The sequence below is a fragment of the Pristiophorus japonicus genome, unplaced genomic scaffold (assembly GCF_044704955.1).
Source record: "Pristiophorus japonicus isolate sPriJap1 unplaced genomic scaffold, sPriJap1.hap1 HAP1_SCAFFOLD_313, whole genome shotgun sequence".
Taxonomy (NCBI): domain Eukaryota; kingdom Metazoa; phylum Chordata; class Chondrichthyes; family Pristiophoridae; genus Pristiophorus; species Pristiophorus japonicus.
In genome coordinates, this window is record NW_027252922.1 from 40,887 (window position 1) to 64,775 (window position 23,889).

The 23,889-nt window shown below is 45.1% G+C and overlaps 1 protein-coding gene across 6 annotated transcripts in view; it reads left to right on the top strand.

Annotated features, from left to right (window-relative positions):
• Window positions 1-23,889, top strand: part of LOC139249442 (zinc finger protein ZFP2-like) — a 46,178-nt gene that overhangs the window by 9,710 nt on the left and 12,579 nt on the right. The window contains exon 2 of one of the 6 annotated variants that reach the window (XM_070872408.1): window positions 19,418-23,497. The exons of the other annotated variants lie outside the window; for them this stretch is intronic. Within the exon in view, the coding sequence (XP_070728509.1) occupies window positions 19,773-20,585 (813 nt within the window). The 5' untranslated portion in view covers window positions 19,418-19,772 and the 3' untranslated portion in view covers window positions 20,586-23,497. Of the gene's footprint in view, window positions 1-19,417; window positions 23,498-23,889 lie in introns of those variants that run through there. 6 annotated transcript variants of the gene reach the window in all.

The window sequence follows — 23,889 nt, forward strand, 5'->3', positions numbered from 1 at the left end:
TGTTATCCTAATACTAGGACCCCTAACTCTCGACTATCCAGCCCTTGTCAATTTCTCTAAGAGTTTTATATATTTCAATGATATCACCTTCCGTTCTTCTAAACTCCAGAGAATATAGGCCTATTCTACTCAATCCGTCCTCAGCCCTCTCATCCCAACTTGTACCAATTTCCGTTCACCCATCACCCCTGTGCTCGCTGAACTACATTGGCTCCTGCTCCATCAATGCCTCGCTTTTAAAATTCTCATCCTTGGTTTGAAATCTGTCCAGGACCTTGCCCCTCCCTATTGCTGTAACCTCCTCCAGCGCGACAACCCTCAGATCTTTGCATTCCTCCAATTCTGGCCTCTTGAGCAGCCCCAATTTTCATCCCACCAATATTGGTGGCCATACCTTCAGCTGCTGAGGCCATAAGCTCTGGAATTCCTCCCTAAACCTCTCCACCTTTAAAATGCTCCTTAATACCTAGCCTTTTGAACAAGCTTTCAGTCACCTGTGCTAATATTTCCTTACGTGACTGGGTGTCAAAGTTTGTTTGCTAACAGTGCTGTGAAGTGCCTTGGGACATTTTACTCCGTTTAAGGCGTGATATAGATGCCATTTGTTGCTGATAACTGAAGATATTTTGAATTGTAATATAATGAAACTACAGGATGGGGAATTGCAATAGATTGATAACTGCAGAGGAAGAGGGTTGTTATGTATTGCTAATAGCATGAATTCTTTTAACGTGAGGTGGCCCTTGCACAATAGCTACCACACGGGCTTGGCAGAGCAAGGTCTTGGTCCAGTGGCAAGGGATCCAAGATGACTGGAGACCAGGCTCTGCTGCATTTTTTCTCTGGCACTGACTCTCACTGGGGTACAGTTTCCTCTGGCACTGACTCTCAATGGGGTACAGTTTCCTCTGGCACTGACTCTCAATGGGGTACAGTTTCCTCTGGCACTGACTCTCACTGGGGTACAGTTTCCTCTGGCACTGACTCTCACTGGGGTACAGTTTCCTCTGACACAGATTTACTGTGTACCTAATTCGTGCTGTCCCTGCTCCCTGCTGGGAGTGCTTCATGGGACAGTTTAGAAGGAGCTTTAACCTGAAACTGATCAGGAGCTGCGGGTGGAAAGTTTTCAGTGCAGTGGCAGATCGTACTGCTGCTGAATTTTAATTGATAAGCTGCTCAGCACGATTGGGACGGACACCGAAGTGTGCCCTGCGGCATGGGAGAGGGAACTTTACTCTGTATCTAACCCATACGCCACCTAGCCTGTGGGAATTTAGTGTGAATTTGAAAGCAATTGCTCGGTTAGATAGAGAGAAATTTATTCTGCTGCTTGGGGTGTCTAGGACGAGGGGACATAACCTTAAAATCAGAGCCAGGCCATTCAGGAGAGATGTTAGGATACACTTCTTCACTCAATGGATGGTTGAAGTGTGGAACTTCCCACAATAAGCAATCGATGCTCGCCCATTGAATAATTTTGGGCCGGTTGTGATGTCTGCCCAATGACCGTTGCTTGTTCCCTTGGATTGAATCTTTATTTATTCCCTTTGTTTGTTTTCAGTTTCACTGCTGGACCTACCACTTAAAGCACTTTGTCTGATCTTCCCCTGGGAATGAGCAGACTCCTCCCTCCTCTCCCACACTGCACCGTCTCTCCTCCTCTTTTCCCCTTGGTTGTGTTCCACACTCTGGGCCTTGGGCCTTCCCCGGGGATTCTCAGTATGAACAGGGGGATGTGTGTTGAGACAGGATGTCCCAGCTCTCCACCTTTAAAGGGACATGGAGAGGACCCACTGGGCTGAATGGCCCTGCTTTATGATAACACTGCAGTGCCTAGCAACCAACCTCCCTGAGCCCTGCTCATTATGGGCTGGCAGTGTCTGATGGGACAGTGAAGAGGGAGAAAGACTTGGATTTATTTGTTGCCTTTCACGACCAAAGGACCCCTCAAAGTGCTTTACAGCCAATGAAGTACTTTTGGATTGTAGTCACTGTTGTAGTAAGGGAGAGTTACTCTGTATCTAACCCATGTTGTACATGTCCTGGGACTGTTTGATGGGATAGTGTAGAGAGAGTTTTACTCTGTATCGAACCCTGTGCTGTACCTGCCCTGGGAGCTTTTGACAGGATAATGTAAAGGAAGCTTTGCGCTGTATCTAACCCATGTTGTACCTGATCTGACAGAGTTTGATGAGACAGTTTAGAGGAAGCTTTTCTCTCTATCTAACCCATACTGTAACTGCCTTGGAAGTATTTGATGGGACAGTGTGGTGGGAGCTTTTCTCTGAATCTAACCCATACTGTACCTGTCCTGGGAGTGTTTGATGGGATAATGTAGACGGAGATTTACTGTGTGCCAAACCTATGCTAACCTAGCAAGTTGTGAAGAGGACATAACCCCTTATCGTTTAAGAAACTGTCTATTTCTGTCTTAAATTTATTCAATGTCCCAGCTTCTACAGCCCTCTGAGGCAGCGAATTCCACAGATTTCGAAACCTGTGAGAGAAGAAATTTCTCCTCATCTCTGTTTTAAATGGGCGGCCCCTTATTCTAAGATCATGCCCTCCAGTTCAAGTCTCCCCCATCAGTGGAAACATCCTCTCTGCATCCACCTTATCGAGTCCACTCATAATCTTATACATTTCGTTAAGATCACCTCTCATTCTTCTGAACTCCAGTGAGTAGAGGCCCAACCTCCTCAACCTTTCCTCATAAATCAACACCCTCATCCCCGGAATCAACCGAGTGAACCTTCTCTGAACTGCCTCCAAAGCAACGATATCCTTTCGTAAATATGGAAACCAAAACTGCACACAGTATTCCAGGTGTGGCCTCACCAAAACCTTGTATAGCTGCAGCAAGACTTCCCTGCTTTTATACTCCAACCCCTTTGCAATAAAGGCCAAGATACCATTCGCCTTCCTGATCACTTGCTGTATCTGCATACTATCCTTTTGTGTTTCATGCACAAGTACCCCCAGGTCCCGCTGTACTGTGGCGCTTTGCAATCTTTCTCCATTTAAATAATAACTTGCTCTTTGATTTTTTTCTGCCAAAGTGCATGACCTCACACTTTCCAACATTATACTCCAACTGCCAAATTTTTGCCCACTCACTGAGCCTCTCTATGTCCTTCTGCAGATTTTTTTGTGTCCTGCTCACACATTGCTTTTCCACCCATCTTAGTATTGTCAGCAAACTTGGCTAGGTTACACTCAGTCCCTTCTTCCAAGTCGTTAATATAGATTGTAAATAGTTGGGGACCCAGCACTGATCCCTGCGGCACCCCACTAGTTACTGGTTGCTAACCAGAGAATTAACCATTTATCCCGACTCTCTGTTCTCTATTAGTTAGCCAATCCGCTATCCATGCTAATATATTACCCCAAACTCCGTGAACTTTTATCTTGTGCAGCAACCTTTTATGTAGCACATTGTCAAATGCCTGCTGGAAGTCCAAATACACCATATCCACTGGTTCCACTTTATCCACCCTGTTCGTTACATCCTCAAAGAACTCCAGCAAATTTGTCAAACATGACTTCCCCTTCATAAATCCATGCTGACTCTGCCTGATCGAATTTTGCTTATCCAAATGTCCTGCTACTGCTTCTTTAATAATGGACAAGGGCAACATTTTCCTGACCACGTTAGGCTTTCTGGTCTATTCCTGTTTTTTTTCTGCCTCCTTTTTTAAATAGGGGTGTTACTTTGCAGTTTTCCAATCTGCTGGGACCTCTCCAGAATACCGGGAATCTTGGTAAATTACAACTAATGCATCTACAATCCCGGCCGCGACTTCTCTGAAGACCCTAGGATGCAAGCCATCAGGTCCAGGGGATATATCTGCTTTTAGTCCCATTATCTTACTGAGTACCACCTCCTCAGTGATTGTGATTGTGTTAAGTTCCCCCCCCCCCCCCGTATCCCCTTGACTATCCACTGTTGGAATATTGTTGGTGTCCTCTAACGTAAAGACTGATACAAAATATTTGTTCAGAGTTTCTGCCATCTCCATGTTTCCCATTATTAATTCCCCGGTCTCGTCCTCTAAGGGACCAACATTTACTTTAGCCACTCTTTTCCTTTTTATATACCTATAGAAACTCTTGCTATCTGTTTTTATATTTAGTGCTAATTTACTCTCATAGTCTATCTTCCCTTTCTTCTTCATTTTTTTAGTCATTCTTTGCTGACTTTTAAAAGCTTCCTAGTCTTCTGTCCTCCCACTAGTTTTGGTCACTTTGTATGCCCTTGTTTTTAGTTGGATACTGTTAGCGTTAGTGTTTTCTTAGAAGAATCACTCAACACTCAGGGTCGGTTCCAATGCTGAAGCAGCTTTTATTACGCTCAGCGGGAAGGAAAAACTCAGGACCGTATCCAGGTTTCTCTTCACAGAACAAAGAGTTACATGTACCTTTATATGTTTCACAACAGTTACAAAACAGTTTACTACAGTTACACAGCCCATCACGGCTGGACACAAGCCAATCACAACGATTATAGATTACATATAGGTTCTTTAACCCAATAGAATTCTCCTACTATCCAGGGAACCATATGTTCGGTTATTGTCAGCTTGGGCTGATCGATGGCTTTATAGGTTCTCTTCCCTAGTTCTTTCATCTGGGAGAAATAATTGGTATATAGCCTTGTTTACAGCAAATGGTTTCCCTCTTATCTTTCTTCCTGAAATAATTGGTTTCATGGCCTTGTTCACAGGAGATGGTTTCCTTCTTATCTCTGTCTTCCCAGGCATTCCTACAGTGGGCCTCACAGGGTTATTGCTCGGTCAGTGAACGTTCAACAGTTCACAGTTTGACTACCTGATTTCCCATAATGCCTGGGCAGCCATTTTATGTGTGTGTCCATTTAAGCTTATGTGAGTTTTAAATATCCAGCAGGTGCCTAATGCCTAAGTCTATATATATTTCTACTCTCTACAACAATTCCCCCCTTTCGGTAAAGGGACTAGTCCTAGTCCCCTTTTAACCGACCGTACTGCCTTTATCTGATATTTGTGCACTGCCCGGTACTCCTTGCCTCAACGTGCTGGCCAGTCACGCGGTTTCAGGAGTCCCGGTTGCTTAGATCAAATTAACAAAGGCTAGCTCCTCCCGTCCCCTTATCAAACAGGCTTGTTTAATATCCAGGGAACGGTGATTGGTCCGTTTCCGCCGTTTGTGGCGCCTGCATACCTGGCAGGCCATCACACCCCATGTTATTGCTAAGATTAATTGTATTCCGACCAGTGTGTGTGAAATAATTCGAATCCATGGGTGGATGTTCACATTTATTCCCCAGTCCCAGACCTTTCTCCACCAACTCTGACTTTGTAAGTCTACCTCGGTATCTTCTTTGAGCTGGTGATAGAGTTTTACAGATTGACCCACTCTGAGCCTCAACTCCCGTAATACTTCGGTTAGATGTGGGATAGGGACCTGCTCTGGCTCGTCATAATCCTGCAAATGATCATGGAGCTGATCAGTTACTTCAATAACTTCGGACTTCCTGCGCCTAACCTGGGTGATATGCGCTTGCCCGATCGCGACAGGTCGTAGTGGTGTAAAGCAAAAGTTTGGCTGCGGTATAGGGCACTGCAGGTCATTATACTGGTATGAACGCTCAGTAGTAGAGACGCAGTATCTTCCCCTCCCTCCGTAGCCTGCCCTCGCGAAGTGCATGTGTGCGGGCACTATTTCTAGTACACACCTGTTGGTTCGGTTAAACCCGCACTAGTCTAGTTCCCCTCGGCCCACCGGGTGAGGGCATACTGTGATTTCCCCCCTTTGCTTGCAATCTGCTAGGGAAATCCCAGTAAGTATGTTGTTTCGACGAACGGCAGAGGTGGTGGTTAGGTAGTAGCGTATGGAGACATTTTCCCGTATTACTCCGATATTCTCTAGTTAGTATAAGGGGAACGGCCCTGAGTCCGGCGTTGCTATGGGGATCAACAGGACTATCCCTATCCCGGTAGTCCTACCCATCTGGCAATCTGGAATTGCGGGGTATACTCGGGTCAGTCCCTTCAGAGTACAATTATCCAGTGTCCCCCTTTGGTTCGCCAACTGAGCCAAATGTGAACTGTCTATCCAATCGGGTACTTCCCCGCGTTGGATCTGGTCGAGGTTGTGGCGGATCTGTCCCACCATCCACAGACCATAAGCATGACAGAGTTGCCCCTGTCTTTGCTTTATTGTATCTTCTTGTTCTCTATCAATGAGGTGATTGATGGTTTTAGCGTGAGCTTCCTGGACTGAGATGCCATCCAACTGGATTTCGGCACCCTCCTTTCCTAGGTTGGCCTGGTCTTCCTGGTTTTGCTCCACCCTCTCCAATAACCCCTTCATCACCCCTTTAAGCTGTTCTACCCTCTCATTTAGCCCTTGTATGTCTATCGAGTTCACTACGGAGGTTCCTGTATTGAAAACGGTAGCAACATCATTTACTATTTCCCTCTTCACCCTGGGTGCTAACCCCTGTCCCCGGAACTTACTGGCACCCATGGCATCAGCAACCTGCTGCATTACGACTTTACTTAATACATTGTACATCTTCCTTGACTGTTCGGTACAATATTCCGGCATCTGGATGCCTGAAATATTGATCAGAACAGGCACAATTTCATGTTTAACATTATCATACAATAATTCCCCTTCGTTGTACATTGCAATCCCATTTTCTGGTCCCTTAGTAGTTATGGGACAAGGCAGTTCTTCGGGCAATGTAGTGATTCTTATGGGGCGCGGTGTCGGAGGGGGTGAGAAACATACATACAATTATATTGCAGCCGCCCCCGCCTCCTCGTAATACCCACACAGCCCCATTCCCTTCTTGCGGATGACTGATTGCTGGGATTGTCCCGGAGGCGCGCAAATTATGCCGAAAGTACATTCATCAGGCCCTTTGACATCCCTCCGTTTAATGCATCTGCTCCTTATACCCGTGGAGCACTGTACACATACTCTTATTCTTATTAGGATTCTTATTAGGATTCACTTGTAACCATGCATTAAAATAAGTCCTGTCCTTGCTCCAGTCCTTGGTTGCTGGGATGCACATTCCGTCCGTTAAATTAAACAAGACTCCATAGTTCATATAGTTGTTTATTTCCAGCGTGCTCTGCTGTCCGTCGGTGTTGCCCAGGGTACGTGCATGTCGCAGGGCTATCCATATTACGAGTAGCGCCTTTCGTATTCCCATTCCGGTAAGTATTATCTGTAATTTTAAACAGACGGCCTGGTCGTCACCAGGGGTTAAGTTTTTTTGCTCTACGAGTGTCCCTGTCACCCTGCAAAATCAGAAGGACAAGGTTATAATCGAACCATTTCGAGCTGAATCTGCAGGGCGTGCGCCCGTGTCTTTACCCACTTAAATATTACCCAAACTCCTATTATGACCAAGGCCAAAGCTATTCCTCCAAACATCGCTGTCTGCTTTACCGTTAGGTTGGGTTTGTGGACTACACCTACCCACCGTGGGGTACATTGGCTCTATTGCCAGAGGTGATGGTGCTATGGCTGCGCACTGCACTATCCGTCTAGTCCCGTTATCTCTTCCAGCCTGTTTATCTTAGCTTTTAACTCTTCAATTTGTTTTATTGAATATCTATTTCTTTATTGTATCAGGCAAGTATTATTACATAAGCTAGTTCTGTTTTTATTTTTGTTTCCTCTGTTAGGTGAGTCTTTTTTTTCCCTATTAAGAAATCCAAATTAATAATGTTCAGTATAAAACGGCTGTCAATGGAAAGGGTTAACTCCTTTCCAGGTTTGTAAGAAGACCTGATGTCATTACGTGACTTCACGTAATCATCTGAAAAAAAAGTCTTTGTGCCTTCAAAACTGGCTTCGAAATTAGGAATCCGTTAAACAGCATAAATCATTAGAGTAAACTCCAATGTTTTCTTAACTTCTAATTCAAGTACTTGCCAAAGAATTTTTTTTTTAAATTGTTTTAAAACAAGACCACACATACAATAGCAATTTTGTTTACTGAAATTCAATTCTGTTTTTTTTTTATTTCTCTCTTTCTCCTCGTTATCTTCAAAACCCTCCTGCTTGTTTAGACTGTTCGGGACATTTTGGAAATCTTTTCAAACTGCATTGAAACTTTTTCATAATTGAAAATTCGAATCCATGTAGAGTGTTTTTTTACTTATTCCAATTTTTTTTCTCTTCTAATTAAACCAATATCTTTTTCACAGCAAACATCAACTAGTATTTAGTAAGTTATGTCTTTTTCCATTTAGTCTGTTACATCTTTTTTTTTCTTTCTTCAAATTAGGTTTTGTATTTTACACGGAGGGTTCGTAACTCCATAAAGTTGTTAATTTAAAATCATTTGTTTACTTTCAAAGTGGCGTCTTTATCTTTTTCTTTTTCTCCATAACTGGAATGGAGTCCAGCTTTTGAGTGCTGCCTTTCGTTATCTCAAAATGCTCCAGTTTCAAAGTCATTACTAAAGCTTGCTGTTTTTTAACATTTTCCAAAAGTTCCTTTTACACCTTCGCAGATAGCTCGCCACTTGCCCAGGAGTTTGACCTGATCAGATTTAATTTAATCTTTCTCTTTTTTTTAAATCCACCTCAGTATTTCCTGTGCCTTCTCTGAATATCTCAAAATCCCAATTCAAACGTTGTAATTTCAATCTTTATTTAAAACTTTTTTTTTAGAAGCTCTTTTTTTTTAAAGCATTCTTTATCTCATTCCGAGACTAAATTTATGTCTTTCAACCCAATCAATCATTGCATGTTTTCTTTCGGCAAGTAAGTGAGCATGTCAAATAAATATTTTGCTCAACAAACCTATTCTTTATTTATTTATTTTCCTAGCTCCGTAACTTATCATCCGAATAAATCCACACCTGCGTTTCTAACTTAAATGTCTTAAAACTTCCCACATACAGGACAACATTACAAAGGGTTTAAAAAAAGACTTTCACTCTGTTTCTAAAATAAACAGACACTTGCATTCCTCTTCCAACCAGGCTTTCGGAACATGAAAACATAAAAAATTCATTCTGCAGTCAAAAATCACACAGACACTTCTCACTCAACGATCAGACATTTACAGCAGTCTCTCTTCTTGTTTTGGCCGGCTCTATTTTTGGATCCATGACCTTTCAGGGAATTCGTAGTTTTATCTAAATAATTCCTCACATAACTAATTCCTGAGGATTCCACCCTGCTTTAATCATTTTTTCAATTAGCTTCTTTTGTTTTTCCGCCAGGTGGCGGGTAAGCGACCCTTCTGGTCCCCACTCGAGTTTACTTGTTTTCATGGCCATTCCTGGGTAGGACTACTACCGTTAGGAATCTACTCTCAGAGGTCCGCTTTCTTTCTAGCGCGACTTGTAGTAAACTGTCTCTTGGCTACTGTCAGGTCACAAGTTCTGCTGTTGCACAAACTTATACAATTCTTAAAAACGCGTTTAAGCAATTCCCGCAGTGCTCTACGTATCCTTAACGACTACCTACCACCGCTCAGCCCGTTGGTCCGACCCTGTTCACAGGTTTGGATTCCGTTAGCCGCTGTACACCGCTTGGTTCTATCCCGGGGTATTTCAAATTACACTACTGAGTCCGGAAGATGTCTCTCGGTATCACGATCCCACGGTCTAAGTGTGTTCCCTACGCCTACTTGGTTCCTGGCCGTCACGTGGGACAAAAGTCCTCTTAATTCAGGCTCAGGCTAGGCGTTTGAGATATTAGACCGTCTCCTCATGTCGATCAACCAGCTTCCACCTTGTTTTTTATACTCACCCGGGTTTTTTTTTTTCCAAGGGCGTCCAGCGACTCCGGGAAATCCCGTCGACTACACCATTGTTAGCGTTAGTGTTTTCTTAGAAGAATCACTCAACACTCGGGGTCGGTTCCAATGCTGAAGCAGCTTTTATTACGCTCAGCGGGAAGGAAAAACTCAGGACCGTATCCAGGTTTCTCTTCACAGAACAAAGAGTTACATGTACCTTTATATGTTTCACAACAGTTACAAAACAGTTTACTACAGTTACACAGCCCATCACGGCTGGACACAAGCCAATCACAACGATTATAGATTACATATAGGTTCTTTAACCCAATAGAATTCTCCTACTATCCAGGGAACCATATGTTCGGTTATTGTCAGCTTGGGCTGATCGATGGCTTTATAGGTTCTCTCCCTAGTTCTTTCATCTGGGAGAAATAATTGGTATATAGCCTTGTTTACAGCAAATGGTTTCCCTCTTATCTTTCTTCCTGAAATAATTGGTTTCATGGCCTTGTTCACAGGAGATGGTTTCCTTCTTATCTCTGTCTTCCCAGGCATTCCTACAGTGGGCCTCACAGGGTTATTGCTCGGTCAGTGAACGTTCAACAGTTCACAGTTTGACTACCTGATTTCCCATAATGCCTGGGCAGCCATTTTATGTGTGTGTCCATTTAAGCTTATGTGAGTTTTAAATATCCAGCAGGTGCCTAATGCCTAAGTCTATATATATTTCTACTCTCTACAACAGATACCGTCCTTTATTTCTTTAGTTAGCCACAGATGGCTATCTTTTCTCTTGCACCCTTTCCTCCTCACTGGAATGTATTTTTCTTGAGAGTTGTGAAATATCTCCTTAAATGTACACCACAGTTCATCAACCGTCCTACACATTAATCTATTTTCTCAGTCCATTTTACCCAACTCTGCCCTCATACCTTCATAGTCTCCTTTATTTAAGCTTAGTACGCTGGTTAGAGATCCAACTTTCTCACCCTCCATCTGAATTTGAAATTCAATCATGTTATGATCACTCATTCCGAGGGGATCCTTTACTCGGAGATTGTTTATTAATCCTGTCTCATTACATAGGATCAGATCTAAGATAGCCTGCCCCCTGGTTGGCTCTGTTACATACTGCTCAAGGAACCCGTCCCTTATGCACTCCATGAGCTCCTCCTCAAGGCTGCCCTGACCAATTTGATTTGTCCAATCAATATGGAAGTTAATATCACCCATGATTATTGCTGTTCCCTTTTTACAAGCCCCCACTATTTCCTGGTTTATGCTACGAGCAACAGAGTTGTTACTGTTCGGGGGCCTATAGACTATGCCCACCAGTGACTTTTTCCCCTTATTATTCCTTATCTCCACCCAAACTGTCTCAACACCCTTATCATTTGAGCCAATATCGTTTCTTACGATTGCAGTGATTCCATCCTTTATCCATAGAGCTACCCCACCTCCTTTTCCTTTGTGTCTGTCCTACCAGATTGTCAAATACCCCTGGATATTTAATTCCCAGTCCTGGTCACCTTGCAACCACATCTCTGTAATGGCTATCAGATCATATCCATTTGTCTCAAATTGTGCCGTCAACTTATCTATTTTGTTACAAATGCTACGTGCATTTAGACACAGTGCCTTTAAGTTTGTTTTTTTTTACCTTTTTTTCCTGCTTGTATCCTCTCCTTCAAATTCACTTTCTTTATTTTTGCTTTCTAATTCCAGCTTTACTCCTCCCTATTGAATCTTTTTCAGGTTCCCATCCCCCGACCAAGCTAGTTTAAACCCTCCCCAACAGCACTAGCAAACCCACCCGCAAGGATATTGGTCCCTGCTATGTTGAGGTGCAACCCGTCCGGCTTGTACAGGTCCCGCCTCCCCCGGAAGCAGTCCCAATGCCTCAGGAAGCTAAAGCCCTCCCGCCTGCACCATCTCTCGAGCCATCTGCTCGATCCTCCTATTTCTGTACTCACTAGCTCGTGGCACCGAGAGTAATCCAGAGATTACTACCTTTTGAGGTCCTGCTTTTTAATTTATCTCCTAGCTCCCTAAACTCTGCCTGCAGGACCTCATCCCTCTTCCTACCCATGTCATTGGTACCGATGTGAACCACGACCTCTGGCTGTTTAACTCTCCTCCCAGAGTGTAGAGAGAGCTTTACTCTTCACATAACCCGTGCTGTACCTGTCTTGTGAGTGATTGATGGGACACTTCAGAGGAAGCTTTGCTCTGTATCTAACCCATACTCTACCTGCCCTGTGTGCTTTGATGGGTTGGTGTAGGGGAAGCTTTCCTCTGTATCTAACCCATACTCTACCTGCCCTAGTTGTGTCTGATAGGACAGTGTAGAGGGAGGTTTACTCTGTATCTAACATAAGCTGTACCTGCTCTTGGAATATTTGATGGGACAGTGTCGAGGGAGCTTTCCTCTATATCTAATCCATGCTGTAGCTGCCCTGGGAGTGTTTGATGGGACAGTGTAGAGGAGGTTTACTCTATCTAATCCATGTTGTACCTGCCCTGCAAGTGTTTGATGGGACAGTGTATACGGAGCTTTACTCTCTTTCTGACTCGTGCTGTACCTGCTCTGGGAGTTTTTGATGGGACAGTGTCGAGGGAGATTTATTCTGTATCTAATTTTGCGATACCTGCCCTGCGAGTGTAGAGGGAGCTTTAATCGGTACCTAACCCATGCTGTACCTGCCCTGAGAGTATTTGATTGGACAATGTAGAGGGAGCTTTACTTTGCATCTAACCTGTGTTGTACCTGCTCTGCGAGTGTTTGATGGATAATGTAGACGGAGATTTACTGTGTATCTAACCTGTGCTAACTTAGCAAGTTGTGAGGAGGATGCAAAGAATCTACAAAGGGATATAGAGAGGCTAAGTGAGTGGGCAAAACTTTGGCAGGTGGAGTATAATGTGGGAAAATGTGTGGTAATCCACTTTGGTCGGAGAAATAAAACAGCAAATTATTATTTAAATGGGGAGAGATTACAAAATGCGATAGTACAGAGGGATCTGGGGGTCCTTGTACATTAAACACACAAAGTTAGTGTGCAGTTAGAGCAATTAATTAGGAACACAAATGGAATGTTGTCCTTTATTGCAAGGGGGATGGAGTATAAAAGTAAGAAAGTCCTTCTGCAACTGTACAGGGCATTGGTGAGACTACACCTGGAGTACTGCATACAGTTTGGTCTCCTTATTTAAGGAGGAGTATACTTGCATTGGAAGCAGTTCAGAGAAGGTTCCTGAGGTTGATGACTGAGATGAAGGGGTTGTCATAAGAAGAAAGGTGAAGCAGGTGGGGCCTATACTCTTTGGAGTTTAGAAGACTTCGAGGTGATCTTATTGAAATGTTTAAGATTCTGAGGGGGCTTGACAGGGTTGATACAGAGAGGATGTTTCCCCTCGTGGAGGAATCTAGAACTAGGGAGCATAGTTTCAGAATAAGAGGTAGCTCATTTAAAACTGAAATGGAGGAATTTCTTATCTGAGGGACGTCTTTTGGAATTCTCTACCTCAGAGAGCTGTGGAGGCTGGGTCATTGAATGTATTCAAGGTGTGGGGATAGACAGATTTTTGAATTATAAGGGAGTCCAGGGTTATGGGGAATGGGCGGGGAAGTGGAGTTGAGGCCAGGATCAGATCAACCATGATCTTATTGAATGGCGGAGCAGGCTCGAGGGGCCAAATGGCCAACTCCTGCATCTATTTCTTATGTTCTATACCTACCCTTGGAGTGTTTGATGGGACAGTGTAAAGGGAGCTTTCCTCTATATTTAATCCAGGCTGTACCTGCCCTGGGAGTGTTTGATGGAACAGTGTAGAAGGAGATTTACTCTGTATCTAACCATTACTGTACCTGTCCTGAGAGTGTCTGATGGGACAGTATAGAGAGAGGTTTACGCTATCTAATCCGTGTTGTACCTTCCCTGGTGGGATAGTGTACACAGGGCTTTACTCTGTATCTGACCCATTCTGTACATGCTCTGGGAGTGTTTGGGGCAGTGTAGAGGTAGGTTTACTCTGTATCTAACCTGTGCTGTACCTGTCCTGGGAGTGTTTGATGGAACAGTATAGAAGGAGCCTTGCTCTTATCTAGCATATGCTATGCCTGCCCTGGCATTGTTTGATCGGGGAGTATAGAGGGAGCTTTACCCTCTGCCTAACCCATGCAATACCTGCCCTTGGAGTGTCTATTGGCCGGTGTTGAGAAAACTTTACTCTGTATCTAACCCGTACTGTACCTCCCCTGGGAGTGTTTGATGGGACAGTATAGAGGGAGCTTTACTCTGTATTTAATCCGTGCTGTGTGGGCCCTTGGAGTATTTGATGGGACAGTGAAGTGGGACCATTACTGTGTATTAAGACCCAAGCTTGCAAACCATCAGGTTCAGGGGACTTTTCCATCTTTAGTCCCATTATTTTACTGAGCCCTTTTTTTGTGATAGTGATTGCTTTAAGTTCCTCCCTCGCTATAGTCCATTGATTATCTATTATTGGGATGTTTTTAGTATCTTCTACCGTGAAGACTGATACAAATTATTTGTTCAAAGTCTCTGCCATTTCCCTGTTTCCCATTATTAATTCCCCAGTCTCATCCTCTAAGGGACAACATTTACTTTAGTTACCCTATCCTTTTTACATACCTGTAGCAGCTCATACTATCTTTTTTATATTGTTTGCTAGTTTACTCTCATAATCTATCTTCCCTCTCTATTATTTCTTTAGTCATCATTTGCTGTTTTAAAAAAATTTGCCAATGCTCCGGCCTCCCACTGATCTTGGCCACTTTGTATGACATTGTTTTCAAATTGATACCATCCTTTACTTCCTTCGTTAGCCACGGATGGTTCTCCCTTCGCTTAAAATCATTCCTTCTCACTGAAATATATTTTTGTTGAGTTATGAAATATCTCCTTTATTGTCTGTCACGGCTTCTCAACCGTCTTACACTTTAATCTATTTTCCCAGTTGACTTAAGCCAACTTTTTTTTTTATACGTTCACGGGATGCAGGCGTCGCTGACAAGGCCAGCATTTATTGCCCATCCCTAATTGTCCTTGAGAAGATGGTGGTAAGCCACCTTCATGAACTGCTGCAGTCCGTGTGGTGATGGTAGTGCCACAGTGCTGATAGGGAGGGAGTTCCAGGAATTTGACCTCGCGACGATGAAGGAATGGCGATATGCTTTCAAGTCAGGATGGTGTATGACTTGGAGGGGAACGTGGAGGTTGTGGTGTTCCCATGCACTTGCTGCCCTTGTCCTTCTCGATGTTAAAGGTCGCGGGTTTGGGAGGTGCTGCTGAAGAAGCCTTGGTGAGTTGCTGCAGTGCATCTTGTAGATGGTACACACTGCAGCCACGGTATGCCAATGGTGGAGGGAGTGGATGTTTAAGGTGGTGGATGAGGTGCCAATCAAGCGGGCTGCTTTGTCCTGGATGGTGTCGAGCTTCTTGAGTGTTGTTGGAGCTGCACTCATCCAGGCAAGTGGAGAGTATTCCATCACACTCCTGGCTTGTGTCTTGTAGATAATGGAAAGGCTTTGGGGAGTCAGGAGATGACCCACTTGCTGCAGAATACCCAGCCTCTGACCTGCTCTTGTTGTCACAGTATTTATGTGGCTGGTCCAGTTAAGTTTCTGGTCAATGGTGACCCCCAGGATGTTGATGGTAGGGGATTCGGCGATGGTAATGCCATTGAATGTTAAGGGGCAGTGGTTAGACTCTCACTTGTTGGATATAGTCATTGTCAGGCACTCGTGTGGCACGAATGTTACTTGCCACTTATCAGTCCAAGTCTGAATGTTGTCCAGGTCTTGCTGCAAGCGGGCATGGACTGCTCCATTATCTGAGGAGTTTCGAATGGAACTGAATACTGTGCAGTCATCAGCGAACATCCCCAGTTCTGCTTTCATACCTTTGTAGTCGCCTTTATTTAGAATCAGGGCACTGGTTTGAGATCTGACTTTCTCACTCTCCAACTGAATTTGAAATTCAACCATGTTATGATCACTTTTTCCGAGAGGATCCTTTACTATGAGATAATTTATTAATCTTGTCTCATTACACAGTACCAGATCTAAGATAGCCTGCTCCCTGATTGGTTTCTTCAACTTACTGTTCAAGGATACCATCCCGGATACACTCTTATAAACTCTTCCTCAAGTCTACCTTGGCCAATTTGATTTGTCTAATCAATATAAAGATTAAAGTCGCCCATGATTATTGCCGTACCTTTCTTACAAGCCTCCATTATTTCTTGATTTATACTCCGTCCAACAGTGTAGCTACTGTTAGGGGGCCTATGGACTACGTCCACCAGTGACTTCTTCCCCTTATTATTTCTTATCTCCACTCAAACTGATTCTACATCTTGATCTTCTGAGCCAATATCATTTCTCACTACTGCACTGATCTCATCCTTTATTAACAGAGCTACCTCACCTTTTCCTTTCTGTCTATCCTTCTGAATTGTTAAATACCCCTGAATATTCAGTTCCCAGCCTTGGTCACCTTGCAACCACGTTTCAGTAATGGCTATCAGATCATACCCACTTGTATCTATTTGTGCCGTCAACTCATCTATCTTGTTACGAATGTTGCGTGCATTCAGATAAAGAGCTTTTAATTTTGTCTTTTTACCATTTTTCCCTGCTTTAACCCTACTTTCTGTTACACTCTTTATTTTATACATTCTGTCCCTTCCTGTCACAGTCTGGTTATCATTTCCCCCACCGCTACCCTGCTCTATTGCCTTCTACTTGCTCTTTGACTTTTTAAATTTCCGCACACCTGAACCCTCCACCCCCCCCAGTACTGGTGCCAGTGCCCCATGAACCAAAACCTATTTCTCCCACACCAGTCTTTGAGCCACATGTCCATCTCTCTGATCTTATTTACCCTATGCAAATTTTCTCGTGGCTCGAGTAGTAATCCAGAGATTATTGCCTTTGTGATTCTGCTTTTTAATTTAGCCCCTAGCTGCTCAAAATCTCTCAGCAGAACCTCTTTCTTTGTTCTTTCAATGTCATTGGTCCCTACATGGACCACGACAACTGGATCTTCCCCCCTCCCACTCTCCAGCCCAGAGGAGATGTCCTTAACCTTGGCTCCGGGCAGGCAACACAGCCTTCGGGACTCCCGCTCTCGGCTGCAGAGAACAGTATCTATCCCCCTAACTATACTCTTTCCTACCACTGCAACATTTATTTTTACTCCCCCCATTGAATGGCCTCCTGTACCACGGCGCTGTGGTCAGTTTGCTCATCCTCCCTGCAGTCCCTGCCCTCGTCCAAACAGGGAGCAAGAATCTCGTACCTGTTGGACAATTGCAAGGGCCGAGGCTCCTCCATCACTACCTCCTGGGTCCCCACAGCTGCCTCGCTCGTAGTCACACCCTCCTGTCCATGACCACGGACCAAATTTGAATGAATTAATCTAAGGGGTGTGACAGCCTCCTGGAACACAGGGTCCAGGTAACTCTCCCCCTCCCTGATGTGTCGCAGTGTCTGCAGCTCGGACTCCAGCTCATCAACGCGGAGCCGAAGTTCCTCGAGCAGTCAACACTTACTGCAGATGTGGTCGCCGTGGACCTCAATGGGGTCAACCAGCTCCCACATGCAGCAGCAGTAACACATCGCCTGCCCTGCCATCTCGAATGGATTTAATTAAGTTTTCATGTTTTGAAAGTTTAGATTTTTAATCCCAGCTCTTAATTTAAACCAATGCCCAAGAAAAGAGAGAAAAACTGACCAACCAATCACTTCCCTGCTTTCCTGTGATATCACACTTTGAATCTTTTTACTTCTTACCCTCCCAGGTCACTTGGTGCTGTTTCGGCTGTCTGCTCGGCTGACTCACGCCCTTTGTAGGCTTACCGCTGCTCCCACTCTCGGGCCCTTTCCGAAGGGATGGGCGCAAGTAAGTTTTTCCCCTCGTGTTGGTTCTCTCACCACCTGCTGCAGGCCCAGTCTGGCAGCGATGTCCTTCAGGACTCAGTCAGTAGTGGTGCTGCCGAGCCAGTCTTGATGGACATTGAAGTCCCCCACCCAGAGTACATTCTGTGCACCTTGCTACTCTCAGTGCTTCTTCCAAGTGGTGTTCAACATGAAGGAGTACTGATTCATCAGCTGAGGGAGGGCGGTGGGTGGTAATCAGGAGGTTTCCTTGCCCATGCTTGACCTCGAGCCACGAGACTTCATGGGGTCCGGAGTCAATGTTGAGGAGTCCCAGGGCCACACCCTCCCGACTGTATACTACTGTGCTGTCACCCCTGGTGGATCTGTCCTGACGGTGGGACAGGACATACCCAGGGATGGTGATGGAGGAGTCTGGGACATTGGCTGAAAGGTATGATTCTGTGAGTGTGACGATGTCAGGCTGTTGCTTGACTAGTCTGGGACATCTCTCCCAATTTTGGCACAAGTCCCCAGATGTTGATGGGAAAGACTGGGCTGGGTGTGCCGTTGTCGTGTCCGTAACCGGGGCGGAGGTCGATGCCGGGTGGTCTGTCCGGTTTTATTCTTATTATTGATTTTCGAAGCGGTGGATCAGTTGATGAATCAGTATGGTCTTGAATGGCGGAGCAGGGTCGAGGAGACAAATGGCCTACTCCTGCTTCTAATTCTTATGTGTTTATACCTTAGCCCAGATCATTTCTCTATATTAAGAGCAATGGTCCCAACACTGACCCTGGGGAACACCACTGTTTACATCCCTCCAGTCTGAAGAACATCCATTAACCACTACTCTATGTTTTCTGCTCTTTATCCAACTTCCTCTCCACGCGGCCCCACTCCCTTTAATACCATGAGCCTTAATTTGATCAACAAGCCTCTTGTCCGGCACCTTATCAAACACCTTTTGACAATCCATCTACACAACATCCACTGCATTTCCTTTCTCACTGCACTGTGTTATTTCCTGCAATAATCCCTGCTGTCTGTCCTGAATCAACCCATTTCACTACCAAATGTTGCAACGTTTACTTCTGTAGCCAGAATTCCCCACGCAGGGGTAAAGTGCTCTGTCAATGACAACAGGAGCCCAGACGTGGGACCGGGCTGTGCTCTGAGCAGGCGCAGTGCCAGTGGTGGAGGTGGTCTGAGGCGGAAGAGACGTTCTGCGAGTCGGTAGGAGCTTGTGGGCTCAGCGGAGGAATTAGACCCCTGGGTGGGCTGGGCAGCTTCATAAATACCTGGTGTAGGCCTCAGGCCCTGAATACGAGCCCGCAGGCCCCATGTTTGACCCGCGGTGATAGACCCGACCGCTCGGGGTAACTAGCCGAATTCTTGGACAGGATCAGGGCGCCTGCGTGCCCATCTTGCTACAGGAGCAGAGGGTGGGCGGGGCTTTAGAGTCCCAGTGACCAGGAGAGAAAATCATTCCTCATTTATTCTCAGTCTGCAGTGATATAAAACTGAACTCAACCAGAGAAGAGGGAGTGAGAAAACAGCAGATGGAAGAAAGAATGATGGAGGTGGTGCGATGAGTTTGGATTTCAGCACCGGGAGGAGGGAGAGTGTGTGGGACGGGAATTTACAGCTTTGGGGGAACAAGAGAGGAAAGAATGTTCCGTAGAAACTAGGATTGTCTGTCCTCCATTTCTATCCTGCACTTTCCGTGCTGACTTTTGTAAACTCCTTTTACAGGATATTAGAAAAGGAGGATTTGCAGACGGGAAACTCCAACCAATCATATCGAGATCTGACAGAGTCACTCGATTCACCTGTATATCATCGGCCTTTGAATGTGGAAGGAGAAACATTTGTCTGTTCTGTCTGTGGGAAAAGATTTTCAACATTAGTGTGACTGGAAAAGCACCGAGACACACACACCCGAGTGAGAGTGTTCCAGTGCACTGACTGTGGAAAGAGCTTTAACCAGTTACACAGCCTGAAAAAACATCGCACTATTCACAGCGGGGAGAAACCATACATGTATTGTGTGTGTGGATGAGGCTTCAACTGATCGTCCAACCTGGAGAGACACGAGGACACCTGCACCATGGAGAAACCGTGGAAATGTGGAGATTGTGGGAAGGGATTCAATTACCCATCTGAGCTGGAAACTCATCGACGCAGTCACACCGGAGAGAGGCCGTTCACCTGCCTCGTGTGTGGGAAGGGATTCACTCGGTCATCCGCTCTGTTGGTACACCAGCGAGTTCACACTGGGGAGAGGCCATTCATCTGTCTTGTGTGCGGGAAGGGATTCATTCGTTCATCCCACCTGCGAGCACACCAGCGAGTTCACACTGGGGAGAGGCCGTTCACCTGCTCGGTGTGTGAGATGAGATTCACTCGTTCATCCCACCTGCTAGCACACCAACGTATTCACACTGGGGAGAGGCCATTTACCTGTCCCATGTGTGGGAAGGGCTTCACTCAGTCATCCAGCCTACGGGCACACCTGTGCACTCACACTGGGGAGAGGCCATTCACCTGCTCCGAGTGTGGGAAGGGCTTTACTTGTTTATCCAACTTGCTGACACACCAACGCATTCACACTGGGGAGAGACCGTTCATCTGCTCTGAATGTGGAAAGGGTTTCGTTCGATCATCCCAGCTGCTGGCACACCAGCAAGTTCACACTGGGGAGAAGCCGTTCACCTGCTCCGAGTGTGGGAAGGGATTCACTGATTCATCCACCCTGCTGACACACCAACGCATTCACACTGGGGAGAGACCGTTCATCTGCTCTGAATGTGGGAAGGGATTCACTCGAACATGTGACCTGCTGACACACCAGCGAATTCACAGGGGACTGCAGGGGTTGGACTCTGCTGTTATTGTTGCCGTTAATCACATCCCGGACTGAACCATGTTCACTCGGACAGTTGGGGTTTGTTGCCGCTGGTGTAATTAATCCCTGCAACTGGGCTGGAGTTTAATTTTCTGGATATCATAGAATGGTTACAGCAGAGAAGGAGGCCTTTCGGACCGTCGAGCCCGTGCCGGCTCTCTGTAAGAGCACTTCAGCTAGTCCCACTCCCTGCCCTTTCCCCGTAGCCCTGCAAATGCTTTATTTCCGGTACTTATCCAATTCACTTTTTGAAAGCCAAGATTGAATCTGCCTCCACCAGCCTTTCAGGCCGTGCATTCCAGATCCTAACCACTCGCTGCGTAAAAAAAAGTTTTTTCTCGTGTTGCCTTTGGTTCTTTTGCCGATCACCTTGAATCTGTGTCCTCTGGTTCTCGACCCTTCCGCCAGTGGGAATATTTTCTCTCTACTCTGTCCAGACCCCTCATGATTTTATCAAATCTCTCAACCTTCTCTGTTCTAAGACCACCCCCAGGTTCTTCAGTCTATCCATGTAACTGAAGTCCCTCATCCCGCAAATCTTGTTGTGCGAGGCCCCTTGGGAAATAATGACCATAATATGGTAGAATTCTTTATTAAGATGGAGAGTGACACAGTTAATTCATAGACTCGGGTCCTGAACTTAGGGAAAGGTAACTTCGATGGTATGAGACGTGAATTGGCTGGAATAGACTGGTGAGTGATACTTAAAGGGTTGACGGTGGATAGGCAATGGCAAACATTTAAAGATCACGTGGATGAACTTCAACAATTGTACATCCCTGTCTGGAGTAAAAATAAAACGGGGAAGGTGGCTCAACCGTGGCTAACAAGGGAAATTAAGGATAGTGTTAAATCCAAGGAAGAGGCATATAAATTGGCCAGAAAAAGCAGCAAACCTGAGGACTGGGAGAATTTTGCAATACGGCAGAGGAGGACAAAGGGTTTAGTTAGGAGGGGGAAAATAGAGTATGAGAGGAAGCTTGCTCGGAACATTAAAAACTGACTGCAAAAGCTTCTATAGATGTGTGAAGAGACAAAGATTAGTGAAAACATACATAAGTCCCTTGCAGTCAGATTCGCGTGAATTTATAATGGGGAACAAAGAAATGGCAGACCAGTTAAACAAATACTTTGGTTCTGTTTTCACGAAGGAAGACACACATAACCTTCTGGAAATACAAGGGAACCGAGGGTCTAGGAAGAAGGAGGAACTGAAGGATATCCTTATAAAGCGGGAAATTGTGTTAGGGAAATTGATGGGATTGAAGGCCGATAAATCCCCAGGGCCTGATAGTCTGCATCCCAGAGTACTTAAGGAAGTGGCCATAGAAATAGTGGATGCATTGGTGGTCATTTTCCAACAGTCTATCGACTCTGGATCGGTTCCTATGGACTTGAGGGTAGCTAATGTAACACCACTGTTTTAAAAAGGAGGGAGAGAGAAAACGGGCAATTATCGACGGGTTAGCCTGACATCAGTAGTGGGGAAAATATTGGAATCAATTACTAAAGATGAAATAGCAGCGCATTTGGAAAGCAGTGACAGGATCGTTCCAAGTCAGCATGGATTTATGAAAGGGAAATCATGCTTGACAAATCTTCTGGAAGTTTTTGAGGATGTGGACAAAATTAGTGGAGTGGACAAGGGAGAACCAGTCGATGTGTGTATTTGGACTTTCAAAAGGCTTTTGACAAGGTCCCACACAAGAGATTGGTGTGCAAAATTAAGGCACATGGTATTGGGGGTAATGTACTGACGTGGATAGAGAACTGGTTGGCAGACAGGAAGCAAAGAGTGGAAATAAACGTGTCCTTTTCAGAATGGTAGACAGTGACTAGTGGGGTGCCGCAGGGTTCAGTGCTGGGACCCCAGCTATTTACAATATACATCAATGATTTGGATGAAGGAATTGAATGTACTATCTCCAAGTTTGCAGATGACACTAACTCACATGGCAGTGTGAGCTGTGAGGAGGATGCTTAGAGGCTGCAGGGTAACTTGGACAGGTTATGTGAGTGGGCAAATGCATGGCAGATGCAGTATAATGTGGATAAATGTAAGGTTATCCACTTGGGGGCAAAAACACAAAGGTAGAATATTATCTGAATGGCAGCAGATTAGGAAAGGGGGAGGTGCAACGAGACCTGGGTGTCATGGTTCATCAGTCATTGAAAGTTGGCATGCAAGTACAGCAGGCGGTGAAGGCAGCAAATGGTATGTTGGCCTTCATAGCTAGGGGATTTGAGTATAGGAGCAGGGAGGTCTTACTGCAGTTGTACAGGGCCTTGGTGAGGCCTCACCTGGAATATTGTGTTCAATTTTGGTCTCCTAACCTGAGGAAGGATGTTCTTGCTATTGAGGGAGTGCAGCGAAGGTTCACCAGACTGATTCCTGGGATGGTGGGACTGACATATGAGGAGAGACTGGATCAACTAGGCCTTTATACACTGAAGTTTAGAAGGATGAAAGGGAATCTCACAGAAACTTACAAGATTCTGACGGGACTGGACAGGTTAGATGCGGGAAGAATGTTCCCGATGATGGAAAAGTCCAGAACCAGGGAACACAGTCTTAGGATAAGGGGTAGGCCTTTTAGTACTGAGATGAGGAGAAACTTCTTCACTCAGAGTTGTTAACCTGTGGAATTCTCTACCACAGAGAGTTGATGATGCCAGTTCATTGGATATATTCAAGAGGGAGTTAGATATGGCCCTTATGGCTAAAGGGATCAAAGGGGTATGGAGAGAGAGCAGGAAAGAGGTACTGAGGGAATGATCAGCCATGATCTTATTGGATGGTGGTGCAGGCTCGAAGTGCAGAATGGCCGACTCCTACACTCATTTTCTATGTTTCTTAATCATTCTTGTAAATCTTTTCTGCTCCCTCTGTCAAACAACTGTCAAATAAATTAGCTTTGTTTCCTACATACAGTGAATCGATTCCTTGATTTCTCCATGGGGAGGCTAATTATGTCCTGTTATCGACTGTTCCATTTTTAAGCTTTTTCTCCTTTGTCAAAGGAAGACTTGTATTTATAAAATGCTTTTCACAGCCTCTGTTTTAGTGATGTTGGTTGAGGGATAAATGTTGACCAGGACACCGGAGAGATATTTTTTCTTCAAAATAATGTCATGGAATCTTTTACACCCACTTGAGAGGTCAGATGGGTCTGATTCGTTTTTTTATTCGTTCAAGGGATGTAGGCATCGCTGGTAAGGCCAGCGTTGCTGGTTAAAGAGGAGATTAACACAATAGTAAGGAAGGACATTGGCTTGGATGATGTGGAATCTGTATGGGTAGAGCTGCAGAAAACGCTAG